Genomic DNA, 27,283 nt, shown 5'->3' on the forward strand with positions numbered 1-27,283 from the left:
GCCACATTCACAGCCCTCCTGGCACTATACTTTATCATATTTTTTCTGTCCTATTGGGTGATATCTTGCTTTATACAAGACTAAAAAAGGATAACCTAGAACTTTATATCCTATGGATTTTATTAAAAAGTTCATTGGTTTATTTAGTGGGAAAAAAAAAAACTCAAGCTGGCCACCAGTGGCTCATGCCAGCTCAGGAAGGAAAAGAAAGGCAGTGAGATTAGACTTTATCTCCAATAAACTACTCAGAGAAAGTCAGAAGTTGCACTGTGGTTCAAGTGGTAGAACATTATAGCCTTGAGCACAAAGAGGGTGGGGCAACAGCGCCCAGGCCCTGAGTTCAAGCCCCAGGACCAGCAACATCAACATCCATCAATCAAGTTTTATATAACATAATATATATAAATATATTAAATATAACTCAGTGGTAAGAGTGTTTACCTAGCATGAGCAGTAGCCTAGGCTTGACAAATGGGAGGCTAAAGGTCTCTGTCTTAGAAATCAATATTTTTGTGTGACTGATGACAAAAATCAAGCAGCAAACTTTCAAAATGTTGTTAGTTGATGCTAATGAAACTTTTTTGACCACCTACTAGTGATATCGATTATGACCCCTTATTTTTTAGAGTTGGTATTGTTTTGTTTAACAATACTTAAAACATATTTACTGTATTTGCACATAAGTTAGCAAATCATGTGGTGTTTGACCTTGAGAAAACAATTGGAAATTTTGCACATGTTTTGCTTTGACCACTGTGTGTGTATATGTGTGAGATTTTGAAGGAGAAAAACATGTTTTTTAGATATTGCAACTTTTTTTTTTTTTTTTTTTTTGGGTCCGGTCGTGGGGCCTGAACTCTGGGCCTGGGCTCTGTCCCTCAGCTCTTCAGCTCAAGGCTAGTGCTCTACCACTTGAGCCACAGCGCCACTTCCGGCTTTTTTTCTTTTTGCTTATGTGGTGCTGGGGAATCGAACCCAGGGCCTCATGCATGCAAGGCAAGCGCTCTACCACTGAGCCACCTTCCCAGCCCTAGATATTGCAACTTTTTATGTGAGATGAAACAATTTTGCTTGAATATTTGTTGGTTAAACTGTAAACCATCTTTTATGATTATGGTTTCATTAAATCATCTTGAAATTTATTTTTGAGAAGAGATTATTTCATATAATTGAGAATGTAGCTAAGATCTATGTGAGGGTAATACATACCTTTAAAGCAGCCATTTTAATATTTAACTTGTAATTGGAAAAGAAAATCCAGTGGAGAATATTGGATATTCATCAGAATGAGGGGTGTAGAATATTAAAACATTTCTTTCTGTTTTGCCTTTTGTGGCAGGCATTGCTGTAACCCAGCTGGCCTCCAACTTAATCTTCTTAACTCAGTCTCCCAAGTTCTGAGGTTACAAGCGTGCTATACCACATCAACTTAATTGAAACATGTCTTCACCACACATAAGTATACCTTTAAGTTTGTTTGTTAAGCATATTTTGATGTTTTGTGGTGCTAGCAGTCACATCAACTAAACAGCAGTCTATCCTTATACTACTCCAATCTTGGCTTACAAGTGCATTTTAAGGCCTTAGTAAGTTTACTGGTTTATTAGTGGAGAGAAGTGTTGCCCTCTCCCTTCAAATGAAAGGTTCTATATAGGTGATCATCTGGAATTCATGAGTAAATTGGGTTTTGACTATATTCTTACATTAATTCTGTTGACTATTTCCAAGATTGTATTATCAAATACAACTTAATATGAAAGAACAAGCTTACAATTTAAGGGGAAACAGTTTAAAAAGATGGTATTTTAAAGCCAGATGTAGTAGCATACTTGTAATCTTAGCACTGAGAAGGTAGAGACAGGAGGTCTCTGTTTAAGGCTGAGCTATATAGTGGTACTTAGTCTCTAAAAGTTCACCAATCTTTTATGAATTCTTAGTAATTAGTAAATGTCTTTACCTTTGTACTAACCTCACTAATAGACAGCTGGTGTCATGTGAATGAGCCCTTAAAAATGGCTTATACTATAGGGACTATTTTTCTATGTGCTTTCTTAACAGTGTTGTGTCTGATTTCTGTGTGGTAATAAAAACATTTTTGAGAACTTGCTTTGTGATTGAAATTCCTTCTCAGTAATATTACTCTAATGTATGGAGGTGCATTGTAAGTTGAAATTCATATTATAGTAAAAATATTAAGGTTGTTGTCCTTAAATTAGACATTGTCATGGAATTTATGTTGTTTGTCCCTTTTCTCACATCCATTTTCTGTTTTGTCATCTTTTACCTACTGCTAACTTTCCCAAATTCACTGGTCATTTTCTCCCCCACCTCTCATCTCCTTTTTCCACTCACAGCTGACACACTACTTCTTGAAGCCACACTTCTAAGTCCAGATATTTTGCTGGTTAATTAGAGATAGTATTTCTTGGACTTTTCTACCATAGCTGGCGCTGAACTGCAATCCTCATATCAGCCTCCTGAGTAGCTAGGATGGTAGGTATAAGCCACCGCCATCTGGCTGAATATCTAAAAACTTTAAAATAGGTTCTATAAAAATTTTTATACATAGTTAAATGCCATTATTATTTCTCTGAGAAAGCCATTTTAAATAACAAAAGGCTTTGGTTATAACAATAAAGTCAAGGCTTCAATTAATAACCCTGATGCTTAAAAATTGTTGAAAACTGCAGATACTGATTTTTTTAAAAAAAAAAGTACACATGAAAATTTAAGAGGATCCTGTCAATATCCTAGTGTCCATAGTATTTTAACTACTGTTGCATAGAATTTTAAAGGCATAGCAAAGAACTTTTCATCTGAAGTTCACTAACTCTTGTCTTTATAAATCTTACCTTAAAGCTTAAGTAGCTTACCTAAGTGGATCTTGTCTAGAACTAGTTTCCTTGATGTCTTTCTCAAATTCATCTTTCTTGGTGTGCAAAAACATCTGTAACTCCAGTCACCTCTTACAGCATTTCTGTGTCTTTTAACTTATAACATCTATTTTTTAAAATCTAGTCAAAATCTTTCTTACCGGTAACTTTTTTTTAATACTTCCTCTACCCACTGAGTTCATACATTGTATCCTTGCTCTAATCTATCATTAGTGGAATTGGTCCCGTGGTAGACTAGTAACTATCAGATATTGTCTGGGTTTTTTTTAGTGTAATAAAGCTTAACATTAAAATACCACTCTTGGGTATATGGATAATCAAACGTAGGAAGCAATGACTCCATAAACGTATGTAGCAAATAGCAATAGACTTCTGTGTTGTGTGATTGTGAATATAAAATTGTATCTTTCAGTGTTTTATGAGAATTACATGTAAACAATTGAATATTTTATGCTATCCTTTTTGAGGTACGATGATAATGAATTAAAAAATGAAACAATTTCATCCATAAACACATCTTAGTGGAGATCATAATCTGAATTTAAAAATATTCATGTGATTGGGCTATTCTTGGGAAAAGTTTGCAGAAGTCTAAGTTACCAAGACCTCATTTTCATATTTTAAATGTTATGAGCTCTAGAGGTGCTGTATCCCTGAACATTGAATGAGCATTGATGGGGGTGCTAACTTGAGAAGTTTCTATTCTTTAAATCCACCTATATTTCCTATACTTGGGTTTTTTCTTGGGAGATCTCCTATTTTCATATTCACCAGAGTTGGTTCTCCTTACCTTATAGGAATAGATAAGAAATAAGCACTGCCTGGTGTAGGGTGGCAGTTTGTTGTATGGCTTAAATTTGGGCAGAAATTCTTAAAACTATAGGAAATGACTTATTTTTCTTATTCACATCTGTCTTCACCTCAATTTGATTTTTCTGCATGAAGGTCTCATTTATTATTTGGTCTTAAGTCTTACATCAGGTACTTGACCCCTAAGCTTCATTTACTTGTGATTTTACTTGGTTCTTTCTGATAGTGATAATAGGTCTCATTTTCCAAAACAATACAACTGATTCATCTCTGACTTGCTGACCTTGATTTTTTTTAATTTAATTTTTTTAGTCTTCTGAAATTTAAGCATCATACTATAGGGTGTATTTTTGTTCTTCTGAAGGAAGAAACTCATCTATGTTTTCACTGGAATTTTTATGTATTCAGACATCTTACCCTTGAGTTTAAATGTTTTTAAACAATATGAAATTCCTTTTAATAAATTTTAGAATGAAAAAAGCTACTTTTTAAATATATGCAGGCTCTGCATACATCTGGAATCTGTTTAAGATATGTAATAAATTCCTTGTAAGATTGAGATCTTAATGTTTTTTTATCAACATGATGCGTAAGTTTTTTTTTTCTTAAAAAACGGCATCTACTTAAAGGGATTTATGACTAAAATTGCTTATTTTTCTACAGAGTTGTCTGCTGGTTCTCAGCTTGAAGAAGATTCTACAGTCCTTATTGATCCTTTTTCTTGGCGTTACCATTTTTGAAGCAAAGTTAACCTAGCTTTCTAGTTTGAGCTTTCTTTTTGGCCGTCTTTTAAAAAAATTTTTTTCAATCTATAAAATAGACAAGAGATAGTTCTACAATGTCCAAGTCATTCCAGCAGTCATCTCTCGGTAGGGACTCACAGGGTCATGGGCGTGACCTGTCTGCAGCAGGAATAGGCCTTCTTGCTGCTGCTACCCAGTCTTTAAGTATGCCAGCATCTCTTGGAAGGATGAACCAGGGTACTGCACGCCTTGCTAGTTTAATGAATCTTGGAATGAGTTCTTCATTGAATCAACAAGGAGCTCATAGTGCACTGTCTTCTGCTAGTACTTCTTCCCATAATTTACAGTCTATATTTAACATTGGAAGTAGAGGTCCACTCCCTTTGTCTTCTCAACACCGTGGAGATGCAGACCAGGCCAGTAACATTTTGGCCAGCTTTGGTCTGTCTGCTAGAGACTTAGATGAACTGAGTCGTTATCCAGAGGACAAGATTACTCCTGAGAATTTGCCCCAAATCCTTCTACAACTTAAAAGGAGGAGAACTGAAGAAGGCCCTACCTTGAGTTATGGTAGAGATGGCAGATCTGCTACACGGGAGCCACCATACAGAGTACCTAGGGATGATTGGGAAGAAAAAAGGCACTTTAGAAGAGATAGTTTTGATGATCGTGGTCCTAGTCTCAACCCAGTGCTTGATTATGACCATGGAAGTCGTTCTCAAGAATCTGGTTATTATGACAGAATGGATTATGAAGATGACAGATTAAGAGATGGAGAAAGGTGTAGGGATGATTCTTTTTTTGGTGAGACCTCGCATAACTATCATAAATTTGACAGTGAGTATGAGAGAATGGGACGTGGTCCTGGCCCCTTACAAGAGAGATCTCTCTTTGAGAAAAAGAGGGGCGCTCCTCCAAGTAGCAATATTGAAGACTTCCATGGACTCTTACCGAAGGGTTATCCCCATCTGTGCTCTATATGTGATTTGCCAGTTCATTCTAATAAGGTGAGTTAATGCAACAGATGCTTCTAATTTCTTTTACATTGTAGTGCCTATTCTGTATTTACCTATATCTTTCACTCTAATTCTATAGTCCGATGAGAACACTTTATTTGGAAGGTAATTGTTTTGAGATTTTAAACCAGGGCTTTACATTAATACAATCTGCCTAGATTACTTCTGGCCACATAGCTGTCATCCACTGGGATTATCTTGTTGGTTTTGGCATCAATATGTTCTTCTTAATCATATATTTAAGCAGGTTTTTTTGTCTGCTTTGTTGAATTGTTTTAAGCATTTTTTCGAAGTCAATGTGCTCTACCATTTTAGGATGCTAGATTTCAGCTCTCCATCTGTCTTGATTGCTGATTTGTATGTAGTAAAGATGTATTCTTGAACAATTCTCTTTTTTTCCTTATCTGTGGCTACAGGGAGTTAATGTAGAGCCCTGGTGTTTGTTTCAGTATGTTTCATATTTAGATTAGTTCATTCTTCTTTTTTTAATTTCCCTTAAACACAACTCTCATACTGTAACTGAAATTTTTCATCATTTTTTTTCTCCTTTTCCACAACCTTCTTAAACATGCTTCAGAACTCACTTTTTATTATCCCATATTGCATCTGTCCCTTTAGAGACTTTGATAAGTCAATTACTACAGTATCCTGCTCTGTGTTCCTTGTAAGCAAAGTCTTTTTTTCTGATTTAGGCTTTATCAGACTTCTAGTGTAGTCATTTGGAAAAAGAAAACTAATTCTCTTTTACTTTAATTATCACATCTGATAAAATGGGAACTTTTTCAAAATGCCCTTTTAAATATGTTGCCTTTCTCTTTCAACTTTTTTAGTGTTATTCTCACTAGGGTGTTTTTTTTTTCCTTTTTTAGAATGTATTACAGTTGACTTAAAGTCAACATTGCAACACCCTACTAGCTTGATCCATAATCTGTGACCATCCATTTTTCCTGATGTGCTTTATAGTAAGCTACTAACTAGAATAAATTGCTGTTAAGAAATTGATTTGATGGTTACTGTTACAGGGTTTTTCTTTACAGTAACATTTGGAAGGGTTAATTTCTTATAGCGGTTTCTTTTAAATTTGTTTTTAAGAGTATTCTTTTTTTGAGTAGACTAAATCATACTTTAGAGACTTAGTCCCTTTCTGTATTTAGCTCTCAGCATTTTTATCTTTTAAATTTTAATTCACATTAAGATAAACGCTAAACTTAGGTTTATAGATTTATTTTCATGAAAGAAATAGAACTCTAAACTCATAAGTGCAAATTTCCTTTGGTAGTTGTTTTACCGTTAATCCAAGTTTTGTTGAATATACTAATTCTATCATGAAGTTTATTTTAGTTTTTGTTCTGTGCTGTTTTTCAAGATATAGATGTATAATTAATGTAATTAAAAGATTTGTTAAACTTCAGGTGACTCCCAACTTTATTATTTTTGCACTTGTGCAAAAACAAAAAACATGCCAGAAGTGGCATGACCAATGCTTTCACAAAAGATCTCTTAAATTCCAAAGAAAATAATAGTATCTAAAAAGAAAATTATTTTAAATGACTTAAAATCTTTCCTGCTGAAATCATAAAGCTATTTAGGAAGTCACAAAGGAACACAAGGAAACCATGAGAAAACCTATCCTGATAAAAAGTTTTTGGATTTCTGTATGACTATTCTGTTACTTTCTAGTTCCTGAAGAAAGCCAATAACTTAAATGTATCTAAATTCGTAATTGAACAAAGTATTGTGTGAAATCTAGTATAAAACTAGATTTAAGAGTAGGATGCCTTCTATCCTAGTTACAAGAGTTAACCTTTTAGCCTGTTTTTTTTTTAAAGTTAGTTTTAGCTAATTTGGGTATTCTGTCAATATGTGGGTATATTTACGGACTAATTTTGAGGCCTTTTGTTTATTTGATTTATAAAACTTGTGTTTGTAGGTTGGACCAATTTTAAGAAGTTTAAACATAGGGGTTCTTAATGTTTTCTAGTTGCCTTAACATAACTGATGCTTTTCTGTGTATGTCTACATCATTTAAAAGGTACTTAAGGTGGATCCTTTTATAACTGATGTAGAAATTACTTTAAAGAAAATTACTGTAGTAGAAATTGATCATAAAAAATTTAAAGCTTTTAATCCTGCTCTCTGGTATTGCTGCATAACTTGGAAAATCTGTTATTTTTCCTCACTGGTGACATTAGATGGCCTATGTGATCAAAAGTTTTTCTCACTGTGAAATGAAATTTAAGTGAAAAAACATCTAGTTTTTGTCATGGTGGAGTTCCTTATATTTTAGAGATGACTTTGTGATAGTCTTTTCTCAGTTATTTTAGAATATAAAATAGTGTTACCTCAGTCTCAAATTCCTTCAAGTTCCTTTCACTTAAAGAAAATTGCGCACTACAACCGTTTAGCTGTCTTGTCACTTGAGTTTTTCTTTTTAGTTTACTTTTAGAACCCCTTAAATTGTACTCTACTCTGCCATTCTGGAAGTGCTTCCCAAATTATTCTTTATATAACAGGGTATCTCAGAGACATCAAGATAAATTAGTTTTCCTCCAGAAACTTCTGAATTCAAAAAGTGAGTCTTTTTGCTTGATTAATCTCATATAGTAGTCACCTCAATATAGAATTTAGACATGACTAAAATTTTTTTGTTGCTTTTTTTTCTTAATCTTTGGCAGTTAAAAAAAAATAAACCTTTGGCTACTTGAGAGACATAATTGGGAGGATGACAGTTTGAGGCCAACGGGGAGAGTCTTTTTCCATTGTTTGTCCATGATAGTGCATACTTGTCATCATATCCAGAATAGGAAGTCTAAAATAGGAGGATACCAGTCCAGATATATGCCCTGGGGAAGAAAATCCTATCTCAGAATTAAAAAATGGACTAGAGATATGGCTCAGTATTATATAGCACCTGTGTAGCAAAAGCCAGGGCCCTTAGTTCAAACTAAAGTACTGTGTCCCCTATACATACACACAAAAGAAGGAAAGAAAAGAAAAAAATAGGAGGATGCCAGTCCAGATATATGCCCTGGGGAAGAAAATCCTATCTCAGAATTAAAAAATGGACTAGAGATATGGCTCAGTATTATATAGCACCTGTGTAGCAAAAGCCAGGGCCCTTAGTTCAAACTAAAGTACTGTGTCCCCTATACATACACACAATAGAAGGAAAGAGGATTGGTACAGTACTGCATGTTAGGGGTGGGTGGTGGAACATAAATAAGTAGGTGATCTTTCCAGCTTTTTGAAAGAACAGCCATATTTTAACCATGTTTGACTTCAACGAATATGACAAGATATAATTCCCTTTCAGCTTTTTAGCCTTTTTGTCTCCTATAAATTAGAAGCATGCTTAATAATAGACCATTCTTCTTAAACATTATTTTGTAAGGATATATAATCTGAAGATTTTTTAAAAATTCTAAGTTAATATCTGTTTAATTCCACTTCTGAATTTTGTGAATTTTACCTATGATGCTTCTTGCTTAGAGCCATTTAAAAAGTTAGTTCCAAGCCAGGTGCCAGTGGCTCACGCTGGTAAGCCTAGCTAAACTACTCAAGAGGCTGAGATTTGAGGATCACAGTTTGAAGCCAGCCTGGGCACAAAAGGTCTTGAGACTCTTATTTCCAATAAATTACTCAGAAAGGCGCTATGGCTCATGTGGTAAAGTGCTAGACTTGAGCATGTAGAGGCTCAGGGTCAGCTCCCAGGCCCTGAGTTCAAGCCCCAGGACTGGAAAAAAAAGTTACCTCCAATAACAAATCTCTTTGTTCCTATTAACCACTATTTTTAAGATAGCTAGTTTTGAGATGCATGGAAATGCTAGTTAGTATTTACCACATTCTAAATAAATACCACTTTCCTTGGATGTGTTCAGTCTTACTATTTTCACAAGGTTTTAACTTAATTCTGTTCAGGAATTCAGAATGTTATAAACTTTTAACAGAAATTAGAATGCCATTTATTATAAAATACCATTCTGAGACTTCAGAGAGGTATAACTTAATAATTTGGTGCTACATTCTAGCTATAATTGTATTAAGTGATCAGTGGATATAAGAGAAATATCCTCAATTTGTGGGAGTTTGTGACATAAATAGTAGATGTAAAAAGTTATAAGTTGAGATTTATAAGCAATGCAATGATAATTCACTTTTTAAAAAACATTTTTTTCCAGAGCACTTTCCATGAGCTTGGAAATGTTCTGATAATCAGTTCACCTGTAAAACTTACCATTTGTTTTTCAAAACTGAAAATACTGAAACAACTAGTTAAAATAACTTAGGAGTCAACATTTAGTAATAATGTAGTTTCAGAATGGACTGAGGCAGTTTGATAGAGGACTCACTTTATTCACTTTTCCTCTTTATTTACATTTGCTTAAAAGTTAGTTTTATATGCGTATTTTATCTTAAAAGAAAATTGGTTGGAATAAAATAAATGTAGGCTACTTCCTTTAAATTTAAAATAAATCACCAAGGAGCAAGTAATGATGTATGTAAGTTCCCTCCTTAAAATTTGGAAGCAAGCACTTCTTAAATATGCTTGCTTGTTTTAGAGAAATATGGAAACTTCATGATCAGTGGCTACATTTTTTTTGGGGGGGGGGAGGTGTCCGGTCGTGGGGCCTGAACTCTGGGCCTGGGCACTGTTCTTCAGCTCAAAGCTAGCGCTCTACCACTTGAGCCACAGTGCCACTTCCAGCTTTTTTTCTTTTTGCTTATGTGGTGCTTGGGAATCGAACCCAGGGCCTCATGCATGCAAGGCAAGCGCTCTACCACTGAGCCACCTTCCCAGCCCTAGTGGGAATATTTTCTAAGTAAGCCATTCCTGTTAAATCCTGTTAGCTTTTTTGGCAGTGTTAATGGTGGAGTATTTTCTACTGTATGTTTAGTAAATAATACACTTGGAGCATGTCTAGAGACTAAATGAAATTAATTAATTTATACACTTAAGACATATTCTAGAAGAGTACTACCAAATAGCAGATGTAATTATACAAAGTGGATACTTGGTTTTGTCTACAGAAGAAATTAATGCTAGTACATTTGTTGGATCTCAAGTACTCTTGATCCTTATTCTATATCTTTTTCTTGTTAGACCTATTAAGTATGCTGACCAAGTTAATCCAGTTTTTCCAAGAATGTGCATAGCGTATTTGAGGGCAGGATCAAACTTCAAACTTAGAGAAATGGTTTTAAATTAAATCAAGGTGATTTAATGAATGGGCCATTAATGTTTTTTATTACTTACGGTAATGTATAGACATTAACATCCTAAACTTTAAATGGTTCAGATGAAAATATTTTAGCTTTTTTTGTTGTTGTTAATTCTACTAATTTACTTTGCTGCAGGAGTGGAGTCAACATATCAATGGAGCAAGTCACAGTCGCCGATGCCAGCTTCTTCTTGAAATGTAGGAGTTTGAAATACCTTTAAAGCATCCTTACTATGAATCAGAAACAGCTGTTATGGGTTTGGGGAGCTTATGGGCTTGTATCCACAGTATTCTTATCCCATAGTTGTAGATAATGTCTGGGCAATTTTTTAATAAGAAATAACATGTCCAGATTATTACATTGCAGATTAGATACAATAAAAATACTTTTCTTTCTAGGGTAAATACAAATTGGCCCATTAATTTATATGGAAAGAATTTTTAATGGACTTAATGACATAGTGAACACATGTTCTAAAACGTAGAGTGGTCACTAAAATTTACCTAGTTGTCAAGCAATTTTTTATTTATTTTTCTTATAAAATGCCTTTGGTTCTGAGTTTAGCTGGTACATTAAAATGGAATTTGTAAAGAAACCATATGAAACAAAACATAGTTCCCTTTGAGTGAAGTTGAAATTCTCAGACATGCCTGACTGTTGGGGCTGGCTTTTCTAGTGTCACAACTTAATTCTGCTTTTGATATTTAGTATCGGGGAAGGAAAGCCTATGGTCTGTTTGTTTCTCTAATATAACCTTCATTTCTAGTTCCTTATATAACATTCTCATAGAATAATGAGTGTATAAGAAATTTTCAATTTCAACATACATTCACCTACATCTGTAAGCCACTGTCTTAAATTTTTCCTTTGAAATATTTTACATGCTTTAGAACTAATATTTTTAACACTAGACTGTCAGCTAAATTTACTATTATCTCTAGTTTAGAGGTCAAACAAGGGTACTTGTTAAAAGGGGGAAGGGGGTTGGTTTTATTTTAAAGTTAATTTTCTGGTCTTTTTAAAGCTACCCAGAATGGAATCCTGACAATGATACTGGACATACAATGTAAGTTAAATTTTTTTAAGCTATTGTTTGTAAAGGAGATCAATTTAAGGAATCCAGGTTTAATTTTCTATATTTCATAGTTATTTTCAATATCTGTTACCAAATGTGAGTTAAGTTAGGATAAGAAAATTTTATGTTGGGTGCTGGTGGCTCACGCCTGTAATTGTAGCTACTCTGGAGGCTGAGATGAAGCCGGCCCAGACAGGAGAGTCTGTTAGACTCTTACTAGAAGTAGCACTAAAGTCAAAGAGGTAGAGTGCTGGCCTTGAGCATTAAAGCTTAGGGACAGCACCCAGGCTCTGAGTTCATGCTCCATGACCAACAAAGAAAAATTTAAAAAGAAAACTTTTATGTAGTAATTTTTTTTCATTTTTATTTTTATTTTTTTTGCTGGTCATGGGGCCTGAACTCTGGGCCTAGGCGCTGTCCCTCAGCTCTTCAGCTCAAGGCTAGCGCTCTACCACTTGAGCCACAGTGCCACTTCTGGCTTTGTCTGCTTATGTGGTGCTGAGGAATCAAACCCAGGGCCTCAGGCATGCGATGCAAGCACTCTATCACTAAGCCACCTCCCAGCTCCATGTAGTAATTTCTTTTATTAGTGCAGATTTCTCCCCAACTTCGTATATATTTCTTCATATTACTAGGGGTGATCCATTCATGTTGCAGCAGTCTACAAATCCAGCGCCAGGAATTCTGGGACCTCCACCTCCTTCATTTCATCTTGGCGGACCAGCAGTTGGACCAAGAGGAAATTTGGGTAATTATATGGAAATTAATAGTACCTTTTTCTAAAATCTTCTGTCCTAAAAAGTAAATGCAGGAGAAAACAATCTTTTTTGTTTTGTACTAGTCCTGGAGCTTGAAATCAGGGCCTAGATCCTGTCCCTGAGCTTTTGTGCTCAAGGCTAGTGCTTTACCACTTAAGTCACACCTCCCCTTACAGCTTATTGTGATTAATTGGAGATAATCTCATGGACCTTAGTGTTAAGGGTGGCAACAATTATAGTCATAACAAGGCTTATTCAGGGACTGGAGATGTGGCTTAAGTGGGAGTATGCTTGCTTGAGGCACAAAGCCCTGATTTCAAATCCTATCTCCCTACCCCACCCCACACCCCAAAAATAGATATATATATATATTTCACCATGTATTTGTAATGTTTTCATTTGTGTTTAAAAGATGTCCATTTCTAACTCATAAGTGAATTTATTATAAATCTGAAAAAAATGCTCTTTCCTCCATAAAGGTGCTGGAAATGGAAACCTGCAAGGACCAAGACATATGCAAAAAGGCAGAGTGGTCAGTAATATAACCATTGCTTTTATTGTATTTACTGCTTTGCTTTAGGCAGAAGAATTTACTCTCCTCAAAAAACTTGATTGTGTAGTCTTTAAGTTCATTAGAATTTTAGGAATTTTGAGGGGAGTTTGTTTATTTTCACCAATCCTGGGTACTGTCCCTGAGCTGAGTAGTTTATTGTGGACAAGTGTCTCAGATTGTCCTGTCTGGGATGGTTTCAAACCTCAGTCCTTAGATCTCAGCCTCCTCAGTAGCTACGATTACAGGCTTGAGCCACCAGCATCCAGTTATGCAGGTTTAATTTTTTTTAAGAGCTAAGTATTTAACCAAAGTCTTCCTGTTTAATGTATAAGCACATATTCTGTCTCTGGAATGCATACTTATTCCCCCTCATAGTGATTTTTAAAAACTTCATTGACTTGGGTATTTTTTCTCTGACTTGTAGGAAACTAGTCGAGTTGTTCACATCATGGATTTTCAGCGAGGAAAAAACTTGAGATACCAACTGCTACAGCTGGTGGAGCCATTTGGAGTCATTTCAAATCATCTGATTCTAAATAAAATCAATGAGGTATAAGTTGGTTTTATTTTCTTTTTTAGTTTTTCTTAGAAACAAGCGCTTTCCACATAATCCAGAGTATCTTGAAATTTGCTGTTTTTGCCTGCCCAAGATCACCTTATCCATCATCAGTATATACTATTGAGAAAGTCAGTAGTTTATATTAATAATACTGATATTAATGGATAATATTAATTTAACTAATATATATGTAAAGGCTGTAAAAAAATTTTGGAGAAGACATTTCACAACTCTAACAGTGATGCCAAATCATTTTTTTCAGTCCACTAATACATAGTGCATGATAGTATAGCTATAATCTAAGATAACCTTCCTTTTTTTAACTTTTTTTTTGGGGGGGGGAGGGGGGTCTGGTCGTGGGGCCTGAACTCTGGGCCTGGGCACTGTCCCTCAGCTTTCAGCTCAAGGCTAGCGTTCTACCACTTGAGCTACAGTACCACTTCCGGCTTTTTTTCTTTTTGCTTATGTGGTGCTGGGGAATCGAACCCAGAGCCTCATGTATGCAAGGCAAGCGCTCTACCACTGAGCCACCTTCACAGCCCCTAAGATAACTTTCTTATAAAATAACAATTTGGAAACACTGGTCTTATTTTGTCTTTGAATTCCTGCAAATACTTTATTATTACTAAATAGTTGTGCAGAAGGGTTATAATTCCATAAGTCAGAATATGAGTACAATGCTTCTTGGTCAGTGTCCTTTTCCTTCATTTATCCCCATTTTGCCCTTTCATCCCTATCTCAATATCCCTTTCTCTGTTCCTTTCTCCACCCCTAAAACATTTTAATGTTTAGATGTAGCTATATATAATATCTACTAGACAGTTTGGAAGTCATGCTAGTTTTTGATAAATCCTTTTTTTTTTGTATTATTTCAGGCGTTTATTGAGATGGCAACCACAGAAGATGCTCAAGCTGCAGTGGATTATTACACAACCACACCAGCATTAGTATTTGGCAAGCCAGTGAGAGTTCATTTATCCCAGAAGTATAAACGAATAAAGGTAGTATTCTTCTGTTTCTTTTTCCTTCACATTCTATGTAAATCAGTTTAATACATCATTTGTTTGTTAACTTTGTCTATTTAAGAATTGGTTTTGAGCCAAGCGCCAGTGGCTCATACCTGTAATACTAGCTACTCAAGAAGGCTGTTTGAGGATCACAGGAGGAGGATCAAGGAGGCTGAGGATCACAGTATGAAGCCAGGCCAGGCAGGAAACTCCATAAGACTCTTATCTCCAATAAACGACCAGAAAACGGAAAGTGGAGCTGTGGCTCAAGTGGTATAGAGCTCTGGCCTGGAGCTGAAGAGCTGAGGGACAGCACCCAGGCCCAGAGTTCAAGCCCCACAGCTGACCCAAAAAAAAAAAAAAAAATTGATTTTTTTCTTTTAATTTCTTTTTGTTGTTTTGGTTGGTTATGGGGCTTGAACTCTGGGCCTGAGCACTGACCCTGAGCTCTTCAGCTAAAGGTGAGTGCTCTACCACTTAAGTCATAGCGCCACTTCCAGTTTTTTGGTGGTTACTTGGAGATAAGAGTCATAGATTTTACTGCCTGGGCTGGCTTTGAACCAGGATCCTCAGATCTCAGCCTCCTGAGTAGATAGGATTATAGGTGTGGGCACCAGTGCCTGTCTTGGGCTGTCTTTATTGACTAAAAATAACAGCATACCTGCCTGCATTTGATTCATCTTTCCTTTCTCTACTTCCCCTGTTTATTAAAGAAACCTGAGGGGAAACCTGATCAGAAATTTGATCAGAAGCAAGAGCTTGGACGTGTGATACATCTCAGCAATTTACCCCATTCTGGATATTCTGACAGTGCTGTCCTCAAGCTTGCTGAACCTTACGGGAAAATAAAGAATTATATATTGATGAGGATGAAAAGTCAGGTAATATACCTATTGAGGTCTTGAAAAAAGATTGTTTCTCAAAAAGATTTTAGAATAGTAATAGTGCTTAGTGGCATGTTGCATGCTAACATACGTGAGGCTTTGGGTTCAGTCTTTATCACCAAGTAAAACTTCTTTTAGTCATAGTTGGTTGAAACTGTGAGGCATTGGATAAATTAAGAAAACTGTAGGCTGGCAATGTGGCTTAGTGGTAGAGTGCTTGCCTATCATGTATGAAGCCCTGGGTTTGAGTCTCCAGTGCCACATAAAGAGAAGAAGCCAAAAGTGGTTCTGTGGCTCAAGTGGTAAGAGTACTAGCCTTGTACAAAAGAAGCTCAGGGACAGTGCCTAGGCCCTGAGTTCAAGCCCCAGGACTGACAAAACACACACACACACCTTTCCTTTCTTGCCCTTGCTAATGACACCTTTTCTAGGGTTTGCTTCCCAAGATTTTTCTATGCAGATAAAAGTTTCTTTTTGTGAGTTTTGGGGCGGGGGTGGGGAGGGGAAAAAAGTTTCTTTTTGTGTAAGTGGTATTTTACATGATGCTATTGAATTAACTGTCAAATTGAGCCTCCTATTGATGACTGTTTAGAGTTACTTTTCTTATTTTTACCTTTCCTCTCCTCCCAGCTAAATCATTAGTTCTCTAGGGACTTTACAACTTTTTATTTATTTCAGTGTGTTTAGTTAAAAGATAAAAGGTGGCTCAGTGATAGAGCACTTGCCTCGCATGCATGAGGCCCTGGGTTCGATTCCTCAGCACCACATAAGCAAAAAAAAAAGGCAGAAGTGGTGCTGTGGCTCAAGTGGTAGAGCGCTAGCCTTGAGCTAAAGAGCTGAGGGACAGTGCCCAGGCCCAGAGTTCAGGCCCCACGACCGGAACCAAAAAAAAAAAAAAGATAGTGTGTAAAATCAAAATTTAATGACTAAATTAAGTTACCTTATACTTGTGTTTGATATCTTCTGAGTTTAGAATTTCTTTGCATAAAGGTAACAAAAAGTTGATTGTATTTGGTCTTTAATGGTCTTAGGTAGCATTGTATGTCTGACAGGCTCTTAGCTTTACTTAATTTTCACTAGCGTTGATGAGGATAGAATAAAAATTAAAAAGTTTTATGCAGTTCTGTGAAAAATAATGACTTGTGGGGTTTTTCTGTTTTGCTTTGTTTTTAGGCCTTTATTGAGATGGAGACCAGAGAAGATGCCATGGCAATGGTTGACCATTGTCTAAAGAAAGCACTTTGGTTTCAGGGGAGATGTGTTAAGGTTGACCTTTCTGAGAAATATAAAAAACTGGTGCTGAGGGTATGTAGCATTTGGTTTATTACTCATTAAAAAAAAAAAAAACTTCTTGATGGGTCACAGTGGCCTATAATCCCACATATTCAAGGAGGCTGAGTCTGAGGATTGTGATTAGAAGCCAGTCCAGGAGACTCTTCAGTTAATCACTCCCCAAAAAACACATGGAGTTGTGGCATGAATGGGAAAGCAGCCTTGAGCAAAAATTTTTTGCTCAAAGACAGTATCTAAATCCTGAGTTCAAGCCCTAAGGCTAGAATGGGCATGTGCACTTGCACGTGCACATACACAGGAAGTGCTGGGAATGTGGCTTAATGATAGAGTGCTTGCCGAGCATGCATGAAACCTTGGGTTTGATTCCTCGCTACCACATAAACAGAAGAGGCTGTAAATGGCATTGTGGCTCAAATGGTAGAGGTGCTAGCCTTAAGCAAAAAGAAGTTCAGGGATAGTGCCCAAGCTCTGAGTCCAACCTCTGGACTGATCAAAAAAAAAAAAAAAAAAGGAGCAGCACTCTCCCAAAAAATCTCAAATGACAGTCTTTATTTTTTTTTTTTATTTTATTTTTTTTTTTATGTGAAGTTAAAGGACATTTTATTTACTGACAGGATTAAAAACTTGTAACTCCAGGCAGTGCAAATGTACCACTGACCCCATAACAAAGAACTGGTGTTGATACACAATGTTTAAGCAATGCTACACTTATTTTTGGCAAAGTGCTGTCAGTCTTTATTTTCTAAAAAATTTTATTACTTTATTGTTTTAAAATCACAGTTAAATACCTTAGCATGTTCTCCACAAAACATACATGTATAGTTTTTAGAAATATCAAATTTGGTAAAAGATTTTAAAGAAAGAAATTATGTAAGTATATGTATTGACTGCTGTACATTGAAGAAACCACTAATTCTATTGTACCATTAAAAGTGGAAATCATTCATTGCATAGCATGTTTATACCGGTTCTTTTTTTGGGGGGGGGGGGTCTGGTCATGGGGCCTGAACTCTGGGCCTGGGCGCTGTCCTTCAGCTCTTCAGCTCAAGGCTAGCGCTCTACCACTTGAGCCACAGCGCCACTTCCGGATTTTTTTTCTTTTTGCTTATGTGGTGCTAGGGAATCGAACCCAGGGCCTCATGCACGCAAGGCAAGCGCTCTACCACTGAGCCACCTTCCCAGCCCTATACCGGTTCTAAAGCGAACCAAGCCAGGGCTGGGAAGTTGGCTCAGTGGTAGAGTGCTTGCTTCAGATGCATGAGGCCCTGGGTTCATTTCCTCAGCACCATATAAGTAGAAAAAAGCCGGAAGTGGTGCTGTGGCTCAAGAGCTTGCTTTGAGCTGAAGAGCTGAGGGACAGCACCCAGGCCCAGAGTTCAGCCCCCATGACCAACAAAAAGGAGAGAGAGAAAAAAAAATAACCAAGCCAGTTTCTCAAAGCAAAAAATTTTTTAAAGAAAATTTTAATGAGCTATTTAGTCATACTGAAACTGTCATCAGACTTTAAGACTAGGTGGTCAAATTGAGTTATGATTGATTTATGATATGTGAGCAATTCAAACCTATGAGAGTACTCTGAATTTAGTATATAGAGTCTCAGGTGCTTTTATTCTCTTTTTGAAATTTTTTTTTTTTTTTTTTTTTTTTTTTTTTTTTTTTTTGGTCGGTCGTGGGGCTTGAACTCTGGGCCTGGGCGCTGTCCCTCAGCTCTTCAGCTCAAGGCGAGCGCTCTACCACTTGAGCTACAGCGCCACTTCCGGTTTTCTGGTGGTTTATTGGAGATAGGAGTCTCACGGTCTCTCCTGCCCGGGCTGGCTTTGAACCGCGATCCTCAGATCTCAGCCTCCTGAGTAGCTAGGATTATAGGCGTGAGCCACCAGCGCCCGGCTTTTTTGAAAAATTTTTGAAAGCAAAAGGATTTAATGATGAAACAAAACTAAATTGTACATCTTTTCTACCTTGGTTCTGCTACTCTTAGAGCTGAGATATTAACATGAGTGACAGATTCTTATTGTCTACTTAAAATTTTATATTTGAGGACTGGGAAGGTGGCTCAGTGGTAGAGTGCTTGCCTTGCATGCATGAGGCCCTAGGTTTGATTCCTCAACAACACATAAGCAGAAAAGGCCCAAGTGGCACTATGGCTCAAGTAGTACAGCATTAGCCTTGAGCTGAAGAGCTGAGGGACAGTACCCAGGCCCGAGTTCAGGCTCCACAACTGACCAAGAAAAAGTATTAGAAAAGACTGGTCACCAGCAGGGCACTGGTGGTTCACACCTGTAATCCTAGCTACTGAAGAGGCTAAGATCTGAGGATTGTGGTTCAAAACCAGCCAGGCAGGAAAGTCCATGAGACTCCAATCTTCAATTAATCACCAGAAGAACCAGAATTGGTGCTGTGGCTCAAGTGGTAGAGTGCTAGCCCTGAGCTGAAGAGCTGAAGGACAGCACCCAGGCCCAGAGTTCAAGCCCCACAACCAACCAAAAAAGACTGGTTACCATTTTATTACTCAATTAATTATCTGTTTTTTTATGAATTTGTGAATAGAGGCAATATGTCTTTGGTATGAGTACAGAGATTGAATAGGAAGCATTGATTATATAAGAGATTGTCACACAGCCGGGCGCTGGTGGCTCACGCCTGTAATCCTAGCTACTCAGGAGGCTGAGATCTGAGGATCTCAGGAGGCTGAGATCTGAGGATCGCGGTTCAAAGCCAGCCCGGGCAGAGAAGACCGTGAGACTCCTACCTCCAATAAACCACCAGAAAACCGGAAGTGGCACTGTGGCTCAAGTGGTAGAGCGCTCGCTTTGAGCTGAAGAGCTGAGGGACAGCGCCCAGGCCCAGAGTTCAAGCCCCATGGCCGACAAAAAAAAAAAGAGAGATTGTCACACAATACTGGATGATTATATATTCAAATGAGTCTAACTTGTAAAACTTTTTTGTCTTTTAGATTCCCAACAGAGGCATTGACTTACTAAAAAAAGATAAATCTCGGTAATTTCAATTTCATGTGTTGTGTTGTGCATATTGTGTATTAAAATTTTAGTTTTCATCCCAGAAAAAAAAATTATTTGTATCTTTTTTGATTTCAGAAAAAGATCTTATTCTCCAGATGGCAAAGAATCTCCAAGTGATAAGAAATCCAAAACTGACGGTTCTCAGAAGGCTGAAAGTACAACCGAAGGTAAAGACCAAGAAGAAAAGTCAGGGGAAGATGGTGAGAAAGATACAAAGGATGACCAGACAGAACAAGAACCTAATATGCTTCTTGAATCTGAAGATGAGCTACTTGTAGATGAAGAAGAAGCAGTAGCTCTTCTAGAAAGCGGCAGTTCAGTGGGAGATGAGACTGATCTTGCTAATTTAGGTGATGTGGCTTCTGATGGGAAAAAGGAGTCTTCAGATAAAGCTGTGAAAAAAGATTTGAGTGCTTCATCAGCAACCAAGAAAAAACTTAAAAAGGTAACTTTTTTAAGACTATTCTGAGTAGTTTTAATGGAACATTAGTTCAGATCAATTTTTCACATTATTTTCTTACCAAACAGGGTCAAATAAGGAAAAATATTTTATATAGGGGGAAAAAGATAAGAGCCGGGCACCATCAGCTCACCCCTGTAATCCTAGCTACTTAGGAGGCAGAGATCTGAGGATCGAGGTTTAGAGCCAGCATGGGCAGGACAGTCCATGAGACTCCAGTTAACCACCAGAAAACCAGAAGTGGCCCTGTGGCTCACGTGGTAAAGAGCTAAAGTGCTAAGGGACAGTGCCTAGGCCCAGAGTTTAAGCCCACGACCGACCAAAAAAAAAAAAAAAAGATTAAAAATGTAAACATTTAAATCCAAACTTCACAATAAATATGTGAAGTAGAACATTTCATTAATTCATTTTTTTTAAAAAAAACTTGTAAAGAAAACCTTTTCATAGTGCAAGTTCAAAGTATTGTGTATATATTATATGCTTGAGTTTTATACTGATCCTCTACTTATGCAATTTGCTTATTTTTTTAGGCAAAGATTTATTTTAGTAAGGGAGGGGTAAAGAGAGAATCATGCCCTACTTCCCATTTACAAAATCAAAGTTGAGTATTCCAATCTTACTGTACAGCTTGTTTTCAAAGAGGTGGTATGAGCTAACATAATCCCAGTACTCCTTAGGTAGAAGCAAGAGAATCAAGAGTTCAGGCTAATCCAAGCAAATAGTAAGATTCTGATTCTAACAGAAAACAGGTGAGGGTAAGGGGTTTGTAGGTTAACTGACCCAAAAAAACTTTAAACATTTTGCTACTTATTTAAAAATCATTTGAATTTGAAGAATTTTTCCTATTTGAAAAATACAACCTTAACTGTCTTTTGAAACAGCTCATTAAAAAATAAGTTAACTGAAGCCATGCATTGGTGGCTCATACCTATAATCCTAGCTACTCAGGAGGTTGAGATCTGAGGCTCGAGGTTCAAAGCCAGCCAGGTCAGGAAACTCCATAAGAATCTTCAGTAAACCAATAGGAAACCAGAAGTGGCTCTGTGGCTCAAGCAGTAGAGTACTGGCCTTGAGCTGAAGAGCACAGGGGCAGCACCCAAGCCCAGAGTTCAGACTCCACGACTGACAAACAAAAAAAAGAAAAAGAAAAGTTAACTGAGGTGTTACAAATTAAATTTTTATCCTTGGTAAAGAACAGTAAAACAAAAACTTCTTACACTAAATAAGAGCTGTCTTACATGTTTCTAAATAAGAGCACTATCACATTGTCTGAGAAGTTGTAGAAAATAAGTATAGAATGTAAGTAAGTATCTTTACAAAAGTTATTTTTGTTCTTCATGTTTCCATTTGGTGAAGTTTGATTTTTGGTCCAGGTTTGAGTTTGGTATTAGGGATTGGATCTCAAGGACAAGCAGCCAGACATACTAAGCCATAACCCATTATTTATTTAAGTCATCAGTGGGAGGAGAAAGGAGGAGATATTTTGGAAAGACAAAGACACGCCAGGCATGATAATAACATGCCTGTAATCCCAGCTTTTTAGAGGCTGAGGCAGGAAGGAAGATCAAGCTTAGGCTACTTATTGAGGCCTTATTTTAAAAGCGAAGAGACAAAGACGCTATCCCTTCAAGTAAAACAAATGGAAGGGATGCTGCAAGATAATTGTTGCAGAGTAAATTTGTCTTTCTTAACAGCGTCGTTTCCCAGGGAGTGTGGAAGGTTTTGTCACTCTAGATGAGGTTGGTGATGAGGAAGATTCGGAACTTCACAAACTTCGTAAATCAGGCATGACATTTAAATCTGGTGACAAAAATGATGATGGTTTGGTTGAAATTAAGGTGGACAAGATCGAAGAACTTGATCAAGAAAACGAAGCAGCATTGGAAAATGGAATTAAAAATGACGAAAATATGGAACATGGTGCTGAATCTGCTGAGAATACTGATGATCCCAACAAAGACGCAAGTGAAAATGCAGATGGCCAAAGTGATGAAACCAAGGAGGACTATACAATCCCAGATGAGTATAGAATTGGACCATATCAGCCCAATGTTCCTGTTGGTAAGCTTTAAGACTTTGCTCTTCTACTTTTTAAAAATTAGTCTTATTTAATATCTGAGAGGGTTAAGTTAGTTTTCTATTTTCCCTGTGGGAAACAGTTGGCAAAACTTAACAAGTTGGTACATCACTCTCACTTCTTCTTTTACCCATTTCTTAATTTTGTATTATGTTATCATTCCACAATGATGTTCTCCTCATAAAGGTTTCTGAAAATTACACATTCCTTTTTGTTTTGTGTTTCTGTGTTACAGTCTGTCTTTCATATTAAAAGTGCAATTAGGTAAGACCTTCTATACTAGTTAAGTACAAAAAAGCTAGTAGCATAGTTTTGTTTTTAGCTTAGGCAGTATTGGACTTATTGCACATCCCTTGTCTGATTCAAATTATATTATCAGGATAAAGAGATTTGAGACTACTAAATACACTCTTCAGTTTACTTAATTTGTAAGAATGTATGTTTGTATTTCTAGGTATAGACTATGTGATACCTAAAACAGGGTTTTACTGTAAGCTGTGTTCACTCTTTTATACAAATGAAGAAGTTGCAAAGAATACTCATTGCAGCAGCCTTCCTCATTATCAGAAATTAAAGGTAAGGCTGAATCTAAAACAGGAGAGTTCTTTTGTGAAAGCTAACATCACTTAAGATATAGAAATAAATGCGATCTATAAATATAATGTGTGTAAGTCTATGGACCTGGCACAGTGCTTTATCCTGAGGAAATTTTTATATTTTTCATTTGTGGCTTTATTTACACAAGTTAATGGACTCTGGAAACATCTGTTGAACATGGTTTTGTTTTTTTGTTTTTTGGGGACTTGAACTTAAGGCCTGGGCACTGTTCAGGAAGTCTTTTTGCTCAAGGCTAGTACTCTACCACTTTGAGCCACAGTGCCACTTCTGGTTTTTGACTGGTTAATTGGAGATAACAGTCTCACAGAGACTTTTCAGCCCCTGGGTTGAAGTAATGATTTAGAATTAGACACTGGTAACTCAAGTCTGTAATCTTTACTACTCAGGAGACTAAAGTCTGAAGATCATGGTTCAACACCACCCCAGGCCAGTAAAGTATGTGAGACTCGCCTTTTTGGGGGGGCGAGGGGGTGGGCACTAGTGTTGGGACTTGAGCTCAGGGCCTGGTCACTGTCCCTGAGCTTCTTTTTGCTCAAGGCTAGCACACCTGAGCCACAGTGCCACTTCCAGCCCTTTCTGTTTATGCAGTACTGAAGAATCTAGGGTTTCATGCGTGCTAGGCAAGCAGTCTACCACTAAGCCACATTCCCAGCCCATGTGTGTGAAACTCTTACCTCCAGTTAACCACCAGAAAACCACAAGTGAAGCCGTGGGTCAAAGTGGTACAGTGCTCTCCTTGAGCAGAAAATCACAGGGACAGTTCCTAGGCCTACAAAAACATTTAGGGACTAGAGAAATAGTTCAGTCACAGAGTACTTGAATATCATGTATATATTCTGGGTTTGACTGCACTATTACTTCCTGAGAATGGTATGTAGATATAATACATAAATTAATTTCATATTAGATTAGTCTCATCCCAGCGCAAGTTTTTGTATCAGTAGTTCTGCTCATGACTGGTGCTCTACCTTTAGTCCTTACGTATTGTTTAGAAATACTCCAAAATCTAATCAAAACACTTCTTTCTGATCCCAACCATTTCAGATAAAGAATGGTGCACCTGCATTGCATTTATGTATCAAATTGGTTTTTGTTTTCTTTTTGGCTTATTTGTCAGGAGCTAGCTAGGGCCTTGTGCTTGCTAACTGGTACTCTAGCACTTAAGCCACCACCCTGCCAGACAAATTCTGTGTTGTCTAGATTGATGAAAGGTAATTTTATTTGGGGATTTCAGTATTGCTTGTATCACTTCAATCTTTGCCAATACTAATTTTTCCCCCCATCATGTGGCTTAAACTCAAGGCCTGGGCAGTGTCCTTAAACTTCTTTTGCTCAAGGCTGTCACTACCACAGTGCCTGTTTCAGCCTTTTCTGAGTAGTTCATTGGAGATAAAAAGTCTCATTAACTTTCTTGACCAGGCTGGCTAGGATTACAGTTGTGAGCCACCAGTGCCCAACTCAAATACTAAATTTTTTACTAACTTACTGAAAGTAAAATTGAATCCATGTCCTCCCTCATGCTGAGCATATATTATTACTGTTGAGCTACACCTTGTTCCCTAGTACCAGTATTTTATTGACTTTATTTTTAAGCTATTTTAGGTCAGAAACTATATGTATTAGAAAATTTTGGAAATAATATTTGAAGTAACCTCTGAGTGTTTCATACTTGATATGGACTGTATTATAATAATTTTCTTCTAGTTAAAAAAAGCTATATCTAAAATCTCTAAGGCTGTATATTTCATTGTTAGCAATTAGAACTACTAGGCAGTATATCTTGCTAATAAAAGAATTGATACTTTTTCTAATGGTTTTGTAGGGGTTTTTTGTTTATTTTAATCAGAAGTAAAAAGGTTTACCTCTTTTTTTTTTTTTTTTTTTTTTTTTTGCCAGTCCTGGGGCTTGAACTCAATACTGGGCACTGTCCCATTGCTTCTTTAGCTCAATGCTAGCACTGTATCACTAGAGCCACAATTCTACTTCCAGCTTTTTTTTTTTTTTTGGTTGTGGGGCTTGAACTCTGGGCCAGGGCGCTGTCCCTGAACTCCTTGGCTCAAAGCTAGTGCTCTACCACTTGAGCCACAGAACCACTTTTGGTTTTCTGGTGGTTTATTGGAGATAAGTCTCTCATAGACTTCCTGCCAGGTTTGGGTTTGAACCATGATCCTCAGATCTCAGCCTCCTAAGTAGCTAGGATTACAGGCGTGAGCCACTGGCACCTGGCTTATAAATATATCTTGCATATTTTTAGTAGATCTTGCTATCTAAAAATTCTAAACTAGATGTCATATGTGTTAGGAGCTAGCAAACTCCATGGGCAGCCCAGTCCCTGCTTTTGTAAATCAATTTTTTACATTTAAAATTACTATCCATGGCTATTTTGGTTGAGTGCAGTAGTTATAACAAATAATTTATGTTTTGGGCATAGCACTAGTTCTATGTGATCATGTTCTTTGTTTTTTTCATGTGTAAAAGTTAGGGTTAATTACACATTAAAATATCCATTTTTCACATTTACCATTTTTTCATGCCTTATTGTGGTGTCCTGAACTTTGTGAACTAAAGTTAAAGAATTAACTCATTTTTAAAATACAAAGTTTTAGGCTAATTCACACTGAGGTCCCTAAACTTCAATTGACTTATTGATGGATATGTTGCTTTTCTTTCAAGTTACTTAATTGAGATAATTCTTTTTTTCCTCTCTCTCATCAGAAATTTCTGAATAAATTGGCAGAAGAACGCAGGCAGAAGAAGGAAGCTTAAGATATATAAGAAGCATAAAAATTTCAAAAAAACAATGGTTCTTTGTTTTTAATGTTAACCTTTTTTAAATACAATACTGATAGTTAGAGGAAAACTATTGTACTCTTTTGTTTTAGTGGATAAATACTAGATGTCTGTTCATGTGCTAAGTGTTATAGCAAAAATATACGGTTAAGTTCATGAATAGTTTTTGTTTCATCGGAATGGCAACAGACAGAAGTACTTTGTAGAGACTGATTCTGTAAGCTACTATGTAAGACAACTTGCACCACTAAGAAAAAGATAACAGACTGTTCAGAAAAATGAGATTTATTAGATCCAAGCTGCAACGGAATGTCAACATCTTTTAATTCCATTCAATAAAGAACAAAACCAGTTGTATTTTTATTACTTTCATCTGAAACATTCCATGTTTTAATCTGAGCCTTGTAGACCTTTCATTTGGAGTTTAAAGCTGCTTTGATGCATTTCATTTTTTAGAGAATTCCATTCATGTGAGATTGGCAATTCAAATGCAGGTGCCATTTTCTTTTAATGTCATGGTGTTGTTTAGATAGCAAGAAATATTAAATAATTGGCTTTAGATTTTATAATTTTTTCCCTGAGTTCCTGCTAGGTTTCATATTCCAGTAGTCAGTGTACTTTCAGTGAAATGTAAAAAAACTCTCTTTGACCAGTATTAATTTCTTGAGATCTTACTGCTTGTCACTTGAATCCTATAGCTGTCATACATCTCTGGTATAAGCAAGATTTTATTTCTGAAGTGTGTGTAAACCATCTCTTCATGTTTTCAAGATGTAATTTTACATTTTTTTAAAGTTTGGCCATAATTCTAGACGCACGCTTCTAATTCATTGTACCTGCACATGTGACCTTTGTGAACCGAAATTTGCATGTATAATCTGTGTTTACTTGTAACTCTGGTTATATTCTGCTTATATCTGTGGATTCAAGTTACTGAAGTGAATACCAATAAAAAAAATCTAGGCCATGTTCATTGGTTATACATGTTTGGAATGTTAACCAATATATTTGTCAGTTGTGGTTTTATTCACTATTATACTTTGTGCATGCTTTAACAAATTACTACTTTCTAAATCTACAGTGAGTATTCTAAAAAGTGCTACTAAAAATCTAAATGTTAAACTTCTTCTGCTGGTACATTTCTTGTTCTTGTTACATAACAAGAAAAGGGACTTTCTGGTTTTTAATTTAGTTTTTACTTCTCTAGCCCTTGAACTCAGGCCTGGGTTCAGTCTCTAAGCCTTTTTGGTGAAGGCTATCTCTACTCTTATCATTTAAGCTACAATTCTACTTCTGGTTTTTTGTTTTGTTTCATTTTGTTGGTTGTGGGGCTTGAACTTGGCCCAGATGCTGTCCTGAGCTCTTCAGTTCAAGGCTAGCGCTGTACCACTGGAGCCACAGTGTCACTTGTGGTTTTTCTGGTGGTTAATTGGAGATAAGAATCTCATGGACTTCCCTGCCCAAGTCTGTCTTTGAACCATGATCCTCAGATCTCAGCCTCCTGCG

The 27,283-nt window shown here is 36.7% G+C and overlaps 1 protein-coding gene and 1 non-coding gene across 13 annotated transcripts in view; one reads left to right on the forward strand and one right to left on the reverse strand.

Annotated features, from left to right (window-relative positions):
• Matr3 (matrin 3) overlaps positions 1 to 26,780 on the forward strand; it is a 33,236-nt gene extending 6,456 nt beyond the window's left edge. For 3 of the 12 annotated variants that reach the window (XM_070036111.1, XM_070036112.1, XM_070036113.1), the window contains exons 2-15: positions 4,368 to 5,454; positions 10,819 to 10,880; positions 11,708 to 11,749; positions 12,394 to 12,506; positions 12,996 to 13,048; positions 13,494 to 13,619; positions 14,504 to 14,629; positions 15,349 to 15,516; positions 16,693 to 16,824; positions 19,766 to 19,809; positions 19,908 to 20,277; positions 21,987 to 22,353; positions 22,824 to 22,945; positions 25,703 to 26,780. In XM_070036111.1, the coding sequence (XP_069892212.1) occupies positions 4,543 to 5,454; positions 10,819 to 10,880; positions 11,708 to 11,749; positions 12,394 to 12,506; positions 12,996 to 13,048; positions 13,494 to 13,619; positions 14,504 to 14,629; positions 15,349 to 15,516; positions 16,693 to 16,824; positions 19,766 to 19,809; positions 19,908 to 20,277; positions 21,987 to 22,353; positions 22,824 to 22,945; positions 25,703 to 25,753 (2,688 nt within the window). In that variant the 5' untranslated portion in view covers positions 4,368 to 4,542 and the 3' untranslated portion in view covers positions 25,754 to 26,780. Of the gene's footprint in view, positions 1 to 4,361; positions 5,455 to 10,818; positions 10,881 to 11,707; positions 11,750 to 12,393; positions 12,507 to 12,995; positions 13,049 to 13,493; positions 13,620 to 14,503; positions 14,630 to 15,348; positions 15,517 to 16,692; positions 16,825 to 19,765; positions 19,810 to 19,907; positions 20,278 to 21,986; positions 22,354 to 22,823; positions 22,946 to 25,702 lie in introns of those variants that run through there. The other 9 variants (XM_070036114.1, XM_070036116.1, XM_070036115.1 and 6 more) reach the window with 5 other exon arrangements.
• Trnaa-ugc (transfer RNA alanine (anticodon UGC)) lies at positions 10,190 to 10,254 on the reverse strand. The gene has a single exon. It is a non-coding gene; the product is annotated as a tRNA-Ala (tRNA).
• Positions 26,781 to 27,283: the final 503 nt, after the last annotated feature.

This window comes from Dipodomys merriami, unplaced genomic scaffold (genome assembly GCF_024711535.1).
Source record: "Dipodomys merriami isolate MVZ:Mamm:240054 unplaced genomic scaffold, mDipMer1.0.p SCAF_27, whole genome shotgun sequence".
In the NCBI taxonomy this organism is placed as follows: Eukaryota; Metazoa; Chordata; class Mammalia; order Rodentia; family Heteromyidae; genus Dipodomys; species Dipodomys merriami.